Below are 12275 nucleotides of genomic sequence, written 5' to 3' on the forward strand. Positions count from 1 at the left end.
GGACAGAGATTTTCCTAAGAGCTGTGTGGTACTGAATTACAACTCTGCCCTGTATAACAAAGGAGCCTTTAGCAGCAGATCAAGAGAAACATTTGCCCGTTTGTGCCTGGGCTGAAGTGGACATCTATCTGCCCACATTTATCATCAGTGGCAATTCCAAGCAGTGGCTACTTCTGTATTTCCTTTCTCAGAAGACAGTTTTCCAGGCAATTCCCATTACTAAGTCCCTTCCCACTCCTAACATCCTGTGATCACAGCAGGAAGATGCTGAATCTGATCTCCAAAAGCCCTTAGATCTGCAGTGTTTTCCTTTTGCCGTAAATGGACTTCACACAAGATGGTACTGCTCCTCAGCAAACCCTTTGTTCTCAGCCTTAGCCCCAGCGGCACAGTGCCACTTCCCTTGCCAAGGTTCTGTGTGCCATCTTAGTGTTGCTGTCTCTTCCAGGACACTTCTCTTGTGGCTGATGCTGTGCTGGCTGTGCTGCACAACCCAGCAAACAGCACAAAGACCAGGTCAAGGAAGCACATTGCCAAGCTGTACCCTGGGAGCCAAGAGGGGCCCAGCTCAGGTGGGTTATGGTGCCACAGCTCAGTTTGGCTGTAGAACAGTGCGCTTCTTATGGCCTCCTTCACTGCTGTTGCTGGCACCACAGCTGTTGGTGGGACGATGGCAGCTCAAAGAGAGACCCAGTTCAGCAGGGGCTCATTCCCCCATGTCCAGGCAGTCTGGAAGAGAGACTGTGGACCAAGAGAGTGTTAGTGCAGGAGAAACAGGCTCATATGATCAGCAGCAGATCTTGGACAGGGCTCACAACAGAGGTACACAGATGTACCTGTCACTGTGTATGTGAGTGACAAGGTGCCATCTCCTCATGCTGGTTAGTCCTTCTCCAGCTTCCTTCTCAAGGGTTTGGCAGGTGGCTGTAGGAGTTGTTTCTGACTTTATTTAGTACTCTATTGCAGTAATAAAGTCACTGATGTTATATTGTACCTCTCTCTGTAATCTCTTAATGTCCCTATCTCTCTGTATTCTCTTCCTGTCCTGACTTTATCCACATGCTGCGTGCCCTTGGCACTGCAATCCTTTGTCTAAGAACTTCTTTGGCTTGCAGACTGAGTATCTTTGTGCTTTAGTGCTTTGAAGGACTCTGTCCTGCAGTGTGCTCAGAGGTGTGAGCAAGATGCAGCACAAATCACAGATAGTGCCTCCTACTCCACCCTCATACCAGCCTTGCCATAGCTGCCTGGGTGAGCCTGAGCCCAGTTCCCATGGAAGTGAACACAGCAGCAGGCTGCTTCTTAAAAAGGAGGTGGCAGTGCTGCTGTTTTAGGTGATGAGTCGCGTTTGGGGGGCTGTCTTGTAACTGTGTGAGGGTTGTAAAGCATTGTGGGATGGGTGGATTGCAAAGTCTAAGAAGGGTGAAGTTTTCCCATCTGCTCTCTCCAGCCTTGTCCTGCTTCGTTTGTTTTCCCTCCCTGTCTGCTGACTTTGGTGGTGGCTGTTGCTGGGTGTCTACTTCTCTCCCCACTCACCTTTTGAAAGAGTTTGGAGAGGCAGCTGTGATATAAAGGATTGCTGTCTATTATATTATCTTATACTGCCTTCATGCACATAGTGAGCCTGCTGGCCATTGTTTCTTTGAAAAGCAGGTATTGCACCTTGGTGTTCCTGTGTGCCAGGAGAGGGAGAAATGCTTTCCCTCGCCATTGCCACAGCTAAGAAACTGAACCCCAGGATCTAGTGTTGGATTCAAGTAGTTTAGAATGTGCTGCACTCTGTGGGCAGTTCTTCATGGCTCTGACTCTGCTTTATAACATGACAGTTCCTTCAGTAATAATTTTGTTGGGAAGAAGTCAGGTTTGTTATTTTTTCACCCATAACAAACCAAGCCAGAAAGGGAGTCCCAGTAGCCCTTCCCCTGGCAGCTGGGATATATCTTGAGTGGCACTCTAAGCTGTGACTTATCTTCTTGCCTAGACACACTGTTAATGAATGATGTTACCTAAGATAGCTTCAGTACTTTCCAGTAAAAGTTCTACATCAGAGAGCTCTGGAAAGGGTGGTTGACAGACACTGAGCTGAGGCCTTCCAGTTTGCATTTTCTTGAGAGTAAGAAATGTATTTTCAAGGGGAAGCTGACATTCAGAATTGAGCAACCAGGCCTTAAGTTTGTAATACTATTCTCTCAATTGAAAGCTGGAAGGGCTTGGTAAATCTTGTGCAAAATAATTTGTAAAGCTGCCAATAATTGTAAAGAGTGTGCTGAAGCAGACAAAATAAACAGAGGAAGGTGCTACCTGATGCCCAAGTAGCAAAAGACGCTACATAAATGAGCTTGTATCGAAGCAACACCAGAGCTGTGCTGTCTTGCTAGCAGATGGCACTGTAAACAAGAGCTAAGTGACTGATGGTGGCTTGGTTTTGTTTCTTTTGCCAGGTTCAGACCATCCACACAGCCTGTCCTACAAACTGGAACTCGGATCAGACCAGGAAATACCCTCCGACTGGTATCCATTTGCCACTGTCCAGTTTGTTGTCCATGACACCTGTGCCTCAGGAGCAGAAGTCAAGTCCCTGGGCATAGAGAGTGACCTGCAGCCCCAGAAGCATGTGGTTCAGAAAGCTTTCTACAACTGCCAGGTATTTATCAGGCTCTTTTCAGTGTGTTTTGTTTTCTTTTAGCCTCTTCTTCCACCCCACTCCCCTATACAGGATTTGCTTTGTGCTCTGAGTATATCTTTATGTATTTCTGACAATGACATTTTTTTTCTCCAAAAGAATAATTAAAACACAATTCCTTGGCTGATCAAAGATGATCACAACTGAAGATCATAACTGCAAAGGCAGCTTTGTTTGGTTTTCTTTTTTTTCCTCAGCTGAGGTATTTTTGGAGGCACTTGGTTTGAAGTATGTTTGGTCTGGGAATGTTTTGGTTCTGTGTCAAAGTTTTTATTCGTGCCCTTGCTGCAGCTGCACTCTCAGTGCTGGGCTATTTGTTAATTCTACCTGTTTGTGCCTTTTTTTTTCCCCTTTGTTTTTTAACTGCAGGTTGAAATTGAAAAGAAGTGGATTAGGCTCGATGGAGAAGATCCAGAGAGGGCTGGCAATTGCCTAATGCAGTAGAAGACAAGAGGCACCATCCTAGGGTAGTAGTTGGAATCAATTTACATAGGAGATTCTATTGTTAGATGCAGCACAGCGACCTAGTTTAGGATAAAAATGAACACTGAATTTGGTTGGGTTTTTGTTCTTTTGTTTTTTTTAGTGCTTTTGGGTTTGATTCTGCAAATCACTACTTGTTTGCCTGGCCTGTGTTCAAGTAAGCTTCCTGTCATGGGCATACTGGTGTAAGGTCTCTTGTGAAGGGCTGCAGGATGTGAGCACTTAACTGACAGATGGTAATATATTCTGTTTCTGTTGTGTATCTGTGACTTGGGAATGATGCTCCCTAGTGAAACCTAAAGGCACTACTCAGATTGTTACTGGCACTTGGACATGTCATACTCTGATATCAAACTGCCAGAGTGCTTCTGTGCAGACCAGCATCAATGCAAGGGCCATCAGAACCCAGTACATCTTTTAGTAGTGTTTGAAAACTGAAATCCCCTATGGTTCTGCTCCTCTTGAGAGAGATGAGCAGAACATCATGTTATTCTCAAGAGGAGCCTCAATGTTTTTTAAGTCCAGACTGATGGGGCTCTGAGCAGCCTGATCTAGTGTGAGCTGTCCTTGCCCATGGCCGGGGGCTCAGAACTAGATGATCCTTGAGGTGCCTTCCAGCCCTGACACATCTCTGATTGGAACGAGTTGGAAAGTGAGTGATTTAATTTGTAAAATAGGACAAATTCCTCTGCAATATTTTTCTGTTGCTGTGTTTCCTCCCCAGCACTTTTGATTCCCTCCAAGTGAATCTAATTTTGGGCAAAAATCCATATGGCAGATGTGACTGAAATTTCTCTGCCAGCATCAGACAAATCATCTTCACTACTGCAGCAAGGGAGAAAAGAGGCAGATCCTCAGGAAGCATAAATCAGTCCAGACCCATTTGATTTGATGAAGCTTGGAGGGTTTACACCAGCAGAGAGTTTTCCTCAAAAGCTAAAGAAATGGCTATTTGCTGCCATTTGCTCTGGCAGATTTTGGGTTGGAAACTTCAGGAGCTTTGAGTGACTTATGAGACAGTCTGTGCATGGGAAGGGAGCTATTTTCATGCTGCTGTCTCTGAAGTTGTTTTCTGTGGAAAATGATGCAGGGATTGACTATGGGAGAAGTGAAACTGTGATACTTCAGTAAGCAGTTGACTGAGCTACTAATCCTCCTATCAATGTGTTAGCTGTTTTCAACAAACTATCAGCACTTAGCAAAAGGTTTTAATGCTTCCCCATAGCCACTATCATCCCTTTGTCATTTTTTTGCAGGCTGTAATTCTAGGTCTGAAAAAAAAAATCTGATAAATGGGTTTTTTTAAACAAATGTCCTTAGGCATTGTTTTGGGGTTGGGTTTTTTTCCCCCTCCCTGCAGTTTTCCTAAAATTATCCTTATTTCAAACTTTAGGTTTCACTTTAGGTTTTGTCACAGCTCCTAACAGTTTATATGGACACTATGCAAAAAATGCAGACAAATGTTCTATTCTCCAGCTAGAGATGGGGAGATTCAGACTGGACATGAGGAGGAAGTTGTTCAGCATGAGAGTGGTGAGAGCCTGGAATGGGTTGCCCAGGGAGGTGGTTGAGGCCCCGTGCCTGGAGGTGTTTAATGCCAGGCTGGATGAGGTTCTGGCCAGCCTCATCTAGGGTAGAGTGTCCCTGCCCATGGCAGGGGATGTGTAACTAGATGATCCTTGTGGTCCCTTCCAACCCTGACTGATTCTATGATTCTAAATATGTGGGGACATGCACTGAGAAAATTACCAAGCTGAGGAAATAGCAGGCCACAATAGGAACTTTTCTCCCCATTGAGCAATTGTGAATGAAATCAATAGAGCCTATCCAGTCCTGATGGTGAGGTTTTAATGGGTATTGCATTGCCAAAGCCCCAAATAGACCATGATGGGACTTTGGCTTCTCTATAGATCACTTTTTATTAGCTGATTATATTATTAGAAATCTATGCAAGCATCTGAATGCAGTAGTGATCCCAACAGGCCTTAACTATTGCATCTTCCATCCGTGTTTTGCCTTGAGAAGCCAATAGCATCTTCAAGTTGTGTTTGGTTTGTTTTTTTTATGTTTAATTTTGTATTAGGTACTTCTCAGCTGAGTTAAGGGGCACAGTGGCTGCAGGGGCAACCTGCATCACAGAAGAGCTCTGCAGTTTACTGAGATCAGAATCACAGAATACATCTGGTTGGAAGAGACCTCAAAGCTCATCCAGTCCAACCTACACCCCAGCACTGAAGGGTCAGCACTAAAGCATGTCCCCAAACACCAGGTCTGCTCGCTGCTTGAACACCTCTAGGAACAGTGACTCCACCACTGCCTTGGGCAGGCCATTCCAGTGCTTGAGAACTCTTTCAGTGAAGAAATATTTCCTGACATCCAGCCTGAACCACTCTTGGCACAGCCTGAAACCATTTCCTCCAGTCCTGGTGCTTGCCAGCAGGGAGAAGAGGCTCTCCCACTCCTCACTCTAAACTCCTTTAAGGTAATTGTAGAAGGGCTCCCCTCAACCTCCTTTTCTCTAGACCAAAAACCCCAGCTCCCTCAGCGGCTCCTTGCAGGCCGTGTGCTCTACTCTATGTTTTTTTATGAGAACTATAGTATCTATTAACCTGTTTAAGGTAGAGGAAGTGAAATCTCTGTTGCAGGTACCATTTGTCTAAGGCTGACTTGTTGCTCAGCACTACTACAGATGATTCAGTGAATCTGTTCGCAGCAGTCATGTCCAAGACCTGGCCTGTCCAGCCAGCCCCTGTTTTTTAGGAGGAGAGACAGACAGGCCAGTCTGGAACTCTTTCACCTCAGGATACCCATTTGTAGAACTCATCTCCTGGGCAGTTGATGCTTGGTCAAAGCAGCAACTGGTTTTCTTCTGTCAGGTGCCTGCTGTATCTCAAGGCTGATCAGCGGGCTGGAAAAACTCTCCTCTAGGGACAGGCTGAGAGAGTTGGGGTTGTTCAGTCTGGAGAAGAGAAGGCTCCAAGGAGACCTTTATTGTGGCCTTCCAGTATCTGAAGGGAGCATAAAAGAGAGTGAGTGAGGGACTTTTTAGGGTGTCAGATAGTGACAGAACTGGGAGGAATGGATCCAAGCTAGAGGAGATTTAGATTAGACATTAGGAAGAAGTTCTTCACCATAAGGGTGATGAGACACTGGAATATGTTGTCCAAAGAGGTGGTGGAAGCCCCATCCATGGAAGATTTTAAGGCTATGCTGGATGTGGCTCTGGGCAACCTGATCTAGTGGTAAGTGTCCCTGCCTATGGCAGAGGAGTTGGAACCAAATGATCCTTGAGGTCCCTTCCAACTCTGACAACTCTATGAGTCTGTATGTTTAAGATGCTCATGTACCACTGAACCCTCAAGACAGATAGGATCTACTGTTCAGAATTACCAAGGTGACAAGAGCCACATTTTAACTTCCCTTTCCTGACAGTGAGTCTGTATTATACCTGGTCTGATGCAAAGCATCATCCATCCTCACTGACCTTGTCAACATAAAAAGGTCAAGCTACAGCTTTATCTATGGTGCAGGCTCTGAGATTTCCACTTGAGGCCCGCAAGACTCACCATTAACTTTAAGCAGAGTTGTATCAGGATAACAGGGAATTAATTCCACAGAAATGTTGCCACACTCAATGGAAATTGCTCTGCTTAATGCATGGCTCAGCATAAACCTGGCAATTAGCACAGCGTAAGGCTAATTACCCTGCTCAGTCTCAGGCTGATACTTGCACGCCTTGCTGTCAGGATATGTGAGAGCAGGCTGCAGTTCAATGAAACTAAGTTTGGGTTGTGTGACTTTCCCCCCCTCCCCCTGCTATCAATTCTAACTTCCTATTCTATGCCAAAGCAGAAATAACCTAGCATCCTCTTTCTTCTTGTCTGGTTTCCTTGAGTATGACCTGCTGAAGAAATATTCTCAGTGTTTAAGACTCATCTGTTAGCATTTGCTGAGAATGCTACAGCAGGTGCCAGTTGAGTAAACATGCTAGCTTTGACTCTTTAGAGGGCTAGAAGTAGCCTTGACTGTAATTCTGGGAGGAAAATGAAGATGAGGAACAGTTGCTGTAAGCTGTTGTCAAGTTCAGTACACTGTGGAGTCTCCCTCTCTGAAGATATTCAAGACCTGCCAGGATGCATTCCTGTGTGATCAGGTGTAGGTGATCCTGCTCTGGCAGGGGAGTGGTCTGGATGAGCTTTCAAGGTCCATTCCAGCCCCTGACATTCTGTGATTCTATGGAGTTTTAAATAACCCATAAGGTCCATTGACATCCTGTGAAGAAACAGCTTTCACAGGTATCTGGTGTCTGCTTCCCAGTGAGTGCCTGCAGTCACTGGAGTGCTTCCAAGCATTCTAGCCACTTAAGATGCTGACAATCCTCACTAACAGGGCAGTACTTGGTTGTTATCGATTTCCTTCACAAAGGCCCAGGAGGGTTTTGGGATATTTTATGTTCTCAACAGAAATCAATGAGAAGAGCTATTTTTGTAGTGTGTTTTCCTGATGTGCAAAATGTTGTATTTCCTGTAACCCACTTGCTTAATCCTTGCATTCATCTTTCTCATACTGACTGTATTACTGCAGGTAAATGGGGCTTGATGTAATGCTGGATTCAAGTTGCTGGAATTCTTTCAACTGACAAAATGGGGTCTGCATCAAAGGCTAAGAATAAAGGAGAGGCAAGGGAAATGAAAAAAAAAAAAAAGAAGAAAGGAATAGTGGTAACAGGCAGGGGAAAAAAAAAGGCACTGGAGAAGATTCTTGATGTTAGTAAGCAATCTGCAATTCTTACTCCTACCAGAAAAGAGCATGCAAGAGAAGGAAGAAGGAAAGGTATTACAGAATATGTCAGCCCTTTCAAACACCAAATCCTTCACTGCTGCTCCCAGTGCCTTGTAAATCTCTCTTGATGTTCTTTAGGTTGCTCACTGCTGTGTCGTTGCCGCCTAGATGGAACAGCAGCAGTGGATGAGAGTCAGAGGGACCTACAAGGTCTGGCAACCTCTGTGTTTCATCCTTGATGGGAGCCCCTGATAAGCAGCTTGCCTCTGGCTTGCAGGTAGGACAGCAAATGGGTGCCTCTGTGTCCTTCAGAATAGGGTCACCCCCTGTTCTCCCCTGTTGCTTTTTCTTGGTGCTGTAGTGGTTTTACAGAAGGAGCTGGTCTGGATGGCTTACCTGGGCCTGTGGGCCTGCAGATGCAGGCTCCTTGCTCTGCTCTGTCTGCAGAGCCTTGAATCTGTTCTGCAAGATCACCTCAGGCACTGAGGGAGGTTTCTTTGTCCTGCTAGTTCTAACCCTTGCAGTTTGCCATTCCTCACCATCACCGCCTTTCCTGGTTTCTGGGGGTGCTGGTGGTGGAAATGATCAGCTTTTTTTCTTTCTTTATGCTCCTTGTTTGTTTCCCACCAGATTCTGTATTAATTGTCCAAAAGTATACCTGAAAAAAATGTTTTCATGCATTGCTTTTAGCTGCATTTATATTACCTGATGAACTTTCTTAGCTGCACTACTGGTATCCACATCTCTATTTCACACTGATTTGTCTTTTTGTTGACTAAAGACAGCAACTAACTGCTGCAGTTAGTAGTTCATAGTTGTCATTTATAACTCTGAAGGAGTGGTTATTCTTAATGGGAAACCCAGAATTTGATCTGGGTCTTTGGTCACCTTAAGATTGTAAGCACACTACGTTGATCATCTTGTAATAACATTTTTTTAGACTGCATATTGATTACAAACAAATAAATAAGCAAACAACTAAATAAAGCTGTATTTCAAACTAGCAGTTTCTTGTGCCCTCACTGGAAGTTTATCCTGCTTGTTTTACACCTTGGTGTAACTGGATGATCAACCATCATCAGGTGGTGGAAAGCAGCTCCAAAGAGAAAGAAAGCCCTTTGACTCCTAGAGGGCAGTAAGTTATCTATGGGACAGCAATATGCATTTGGGGCCAATAGGCCAATGGCATCCTAGGGTGCGTTAGTATTAGTGTGTCCAGCGGGTCCAAGGAGGTTCTCCTGCCCTACTAACCTGCCCTGGTGACACCACACCTGGACTACTGTATCCAGTTTTGGGCTCCTCCGTTCAAGAAAGACAGGCATCTGCTGAAGAGAATCCAATGGAGAGATAGGAGCATGATGAAGGAACTGGAACATCTCGCCTATGAAGAAAGACTGGGAGACCTGAGGCTATTTTATCTAGAAAAGAGAAGGCTGAGAATGGATCTCATTAATGTCTATAAATAGCTGAGGAGTGGGTGTCACGAGGATGGGCACCTGGTAACAGGACAAGGAACAATGGATATAAACTGGAACACAAGTTCCACCTCAAGGAGAAACTTCTTTCCTGTGAGGGTGACAGAGCCCTAGAGCAGGCTGCCCAGAGAGGTTGTGGAGTCTCCTTCTCTGGAGTCTTTGAAAGCTAACCTGAATGTGTTCGTGTGTGGCCTGCCCTAGGTGGTCCTGCTTTGGCAGGGAGGTTGTACCTGATGGTCTCTGGAGGTCTCTTCCAACCCCTAACACGCTGATTCTGTGATCAGAAAGAGCAGTTCTCCTCCTTGCCAGCTGAGGGGCATCACTCCTCAGCTTAAAGCCAGTTGCAGACAGCTGAGCAATTCCATTAATGATCACTTATAGCAGACCCTATTCCTGCCTTACTTACATAATAGTAAGCCAAAGAATCCTGCAGCTTTTCTCAGTGCTTCCGCTGGGATATTTGACTGCAGTAGTGGCAACTGATGAAGCCTTTCACAAATTCTGATGCCTACTGGAATGAGCTGATACTAGGGAAATAGTGAAAGCTCTGTGGAGAAATATGGGACCAAGGCAGAGGTTAATGGGACAACATTCAAAGAATGGGCTTAAAACGCATAAAATAGCCTCATCACTCGCCTTGTGCTGCTGCCTCTGTAGCAAAGCAGGCAGCTGTTCTGTGGAACACTGTTCAGGTGCATTTCCCTTGGTGTTCTGTCCTTCAGTGAGCACTGCAAATGGAAGACAGGTGTCTTGTTAGACAGTCTCCTCGCAGGGCTTAAGCAATTCACCACATTTGGGCCTATCAGCACAAAATATGACTTAGGTACATGAAGATGCATTGCCAGAATACAACTGAAAACATTAAACTAGCTGTTCTGGAGGGAGGCAGAGTTTCCTAGTATGTGCTGTGCCTAGCAGGTGCTAATCTAGAGCCCTGTTCTTTCCCTAGTCAAAACAGCCTGCAATTTTTCACAGTAACAGTCAGAAGAGGTTGTAATTGATGCTCACAGTCCCTGCTGACACTGATAGAAATGAAAGCAACAGCTTTGCCATTCCATGAAGCTCAGTGTGATGGAAGCCTTCCCACCTGGGGGTAGGTACAGTCCAGCCTCATTGCACTGTAATGGTGGCTTTGGTTTTATAACTCCTATTTGCATCTTCAGCAATAAAATTCTGAGGAGGAAAAAAAAATGAGAGCAGAAGAGCTCCATGATGAGTGCTGGGCAAGTAGAGGAAAGAGGCAGGGAGCTTGTTTGCAAGGGGTCATGCAAGAGTCAAAAGTTTCCTGGGGAGCAAATTGGGATGAACAAACACCAAGCACAGAATCATAGAATAGTCTGGGCTGGAAGGAACCTCCAAAGGTCATGCACTCCAACCCCCTCTACAGTCAGCAGGGGCATCCTCAACTAGATCACCTTGCCCAGAGCCTCACTTTGAATATCTGCAGGGCTGGGGCCCCAAGCAACCTGTTGTTCCAGCGTTCCACCACCCTTGTGGTAAAAAACCTGTTCCTAATATCCAATCTAAATCTAGTCTTTAGTTTGAAGCCATTACCTCCCATCCTATCACTGCAGGCCATCCTCCACCTTTCTTGTAGTTATCATTCTTTGTAGTTTAGTTTTACTGACCTACCTTTCAGGGACAAAGAGGCTGCAGGACTTTATTCACGCCCTTATCTTCTTCAGAACAAGTGATGAAGCAGAAGACGTTTCAAAGATGATGTAGCAAGCAGGATTACTTACAGCTAGGTCCATCCCATCAACACCTGAGAGATAGGCACTCTGCTCTTCCTGTCCATGATGTCTACAGGTCTTTATGATTCTGGGATTCTATTTCAGTCTGTCCTGGCCCTGGAAGGTAGGACCCACACCCAAATACAAACAAACACAGGGTCCTGACAGACCCCACACAAAGCTTGCTAGGAGCTGAAAAAGATCACCTTGACACTCCTGGACAGGAGCTGCAGCCTCCAGGGCTCCAAAGTCCTTTTGCTGCTTTGGAGAACTCCACCCTGCCACTGATTAAGGAACTGACCAGAGCACAACATCTGGCAGGATATAAAGTGCCTCCTGCTATGAAAAGAGGTCTTCTCCATCCCTGGAGATGCTCAAGGTGAGGCTCGACTTGACAGGGCTCTGGGCATCCTCACTTAGTTGAGGATGCTCCTGCTTACTGCAGAAGGGGTTGGACTAGATGACCTTGGGAGGTGCCATCCAACCCAAACCATTCTGTGATTGATTCTCCACACAGAAGCAGTCTGGCAGCCAGATCTTCTCCCTTAGAACTGGCACTCCACTAAGGAGTGCACACCCCATCTTGGGGAGTGCATATGCACAGAGCCTGGGTACCCATGGGGAGATTTGCCTCCTCCGAGTGTGAGCACGTTTGGGCTCATCTCTCCAAGTACAGTAGTTGTGGAGCAGTGCTTTCCCAACTGGCATCTGACTCTGCAGTTCCATTGTGTGGGATGCAAAGCAGATGAACTGCAGGAAGTGCAGTTTCCAGGTGCTGCTGCCTGTGGGTGTCTCTGCCACACTGCCCACTTAGAGAATCACAGAAAGCTGTGGGCAGGAAGGGACCTTGAAAGCTCATCCAGTCCAGCCCCCCTGCAGGGCAGCATCACCTCTACCAGATCAGCAGGAACACATCCAGGCAGGTCTTGAGCATCTCCAGAGAAGGCTTCATAACCCCCCTGGGCAGCCTAGGCCAGGGTTCTGTCACCCTCACAGGGAAACAGTTCCTCCTCATGTTTCCATGAAACTTCCTCCTGTGCCTCAACTTCTGCCCACTGCCCCTAGTCCTGTCACTGGGCATCACCAAGCAGAGCCTGGCTCCATCCTCTTGGCACTCAC

The 12275-nt window shown here is 46.0% G+C and overlaps 1 protein-coding gene across 5 annotated transcripts in view; it reads left to right on the forward strand.

Moving 5' to 3' along the window:
* STON1 (stonin 1) overlaps positions 1-8951 on the forward strand; it is a 29966-nt gene extending 21015 nt beyond the window's left edge. Inside the window, exons 3-5 of one of the 5 annotated variants that reach the window (XR_010307029.1) lie at positions 2442-2644; positions 3053-5648; positions 8087-8951. Coding sequence is in view for 3 of the 5 variants with exons in the window: in XM_064164387.1 (XP_064020457.1) it covers positions 2442-2644; positions 3053-3127 (278 nt within the window). In the remaining 2 variants the exon portion in view is untranslated. Of the gene's footprint in view, positions 1-448; positions 1115-2441; positions 2645-3052 lie in introns of those variants that run through there. The other 4 variants (XM_064164387.1, XM_064164388.1, XR_010307030.1 and 1 more) reach the window with 4 other exon arrangements.
* Positions 8952-12275: the final 3324 nt, after the last annotated feature.

The sequence above is a fragment of the Pogoniulus pusillus genome, chromosome 25, assembly GCF_015220805.1.
Source record: "Pogoniulus pusillus isolate bPogPus1 chromosome 25, bPogPus1.pri, whole genome shotgun sequence".
Taxonomy (NCBI): Eukaryota; Metazoa; Chordata; class Aves; order Piciformes; family Lybiidae; genus Pogoniulus; species Pogoniulus pusillus.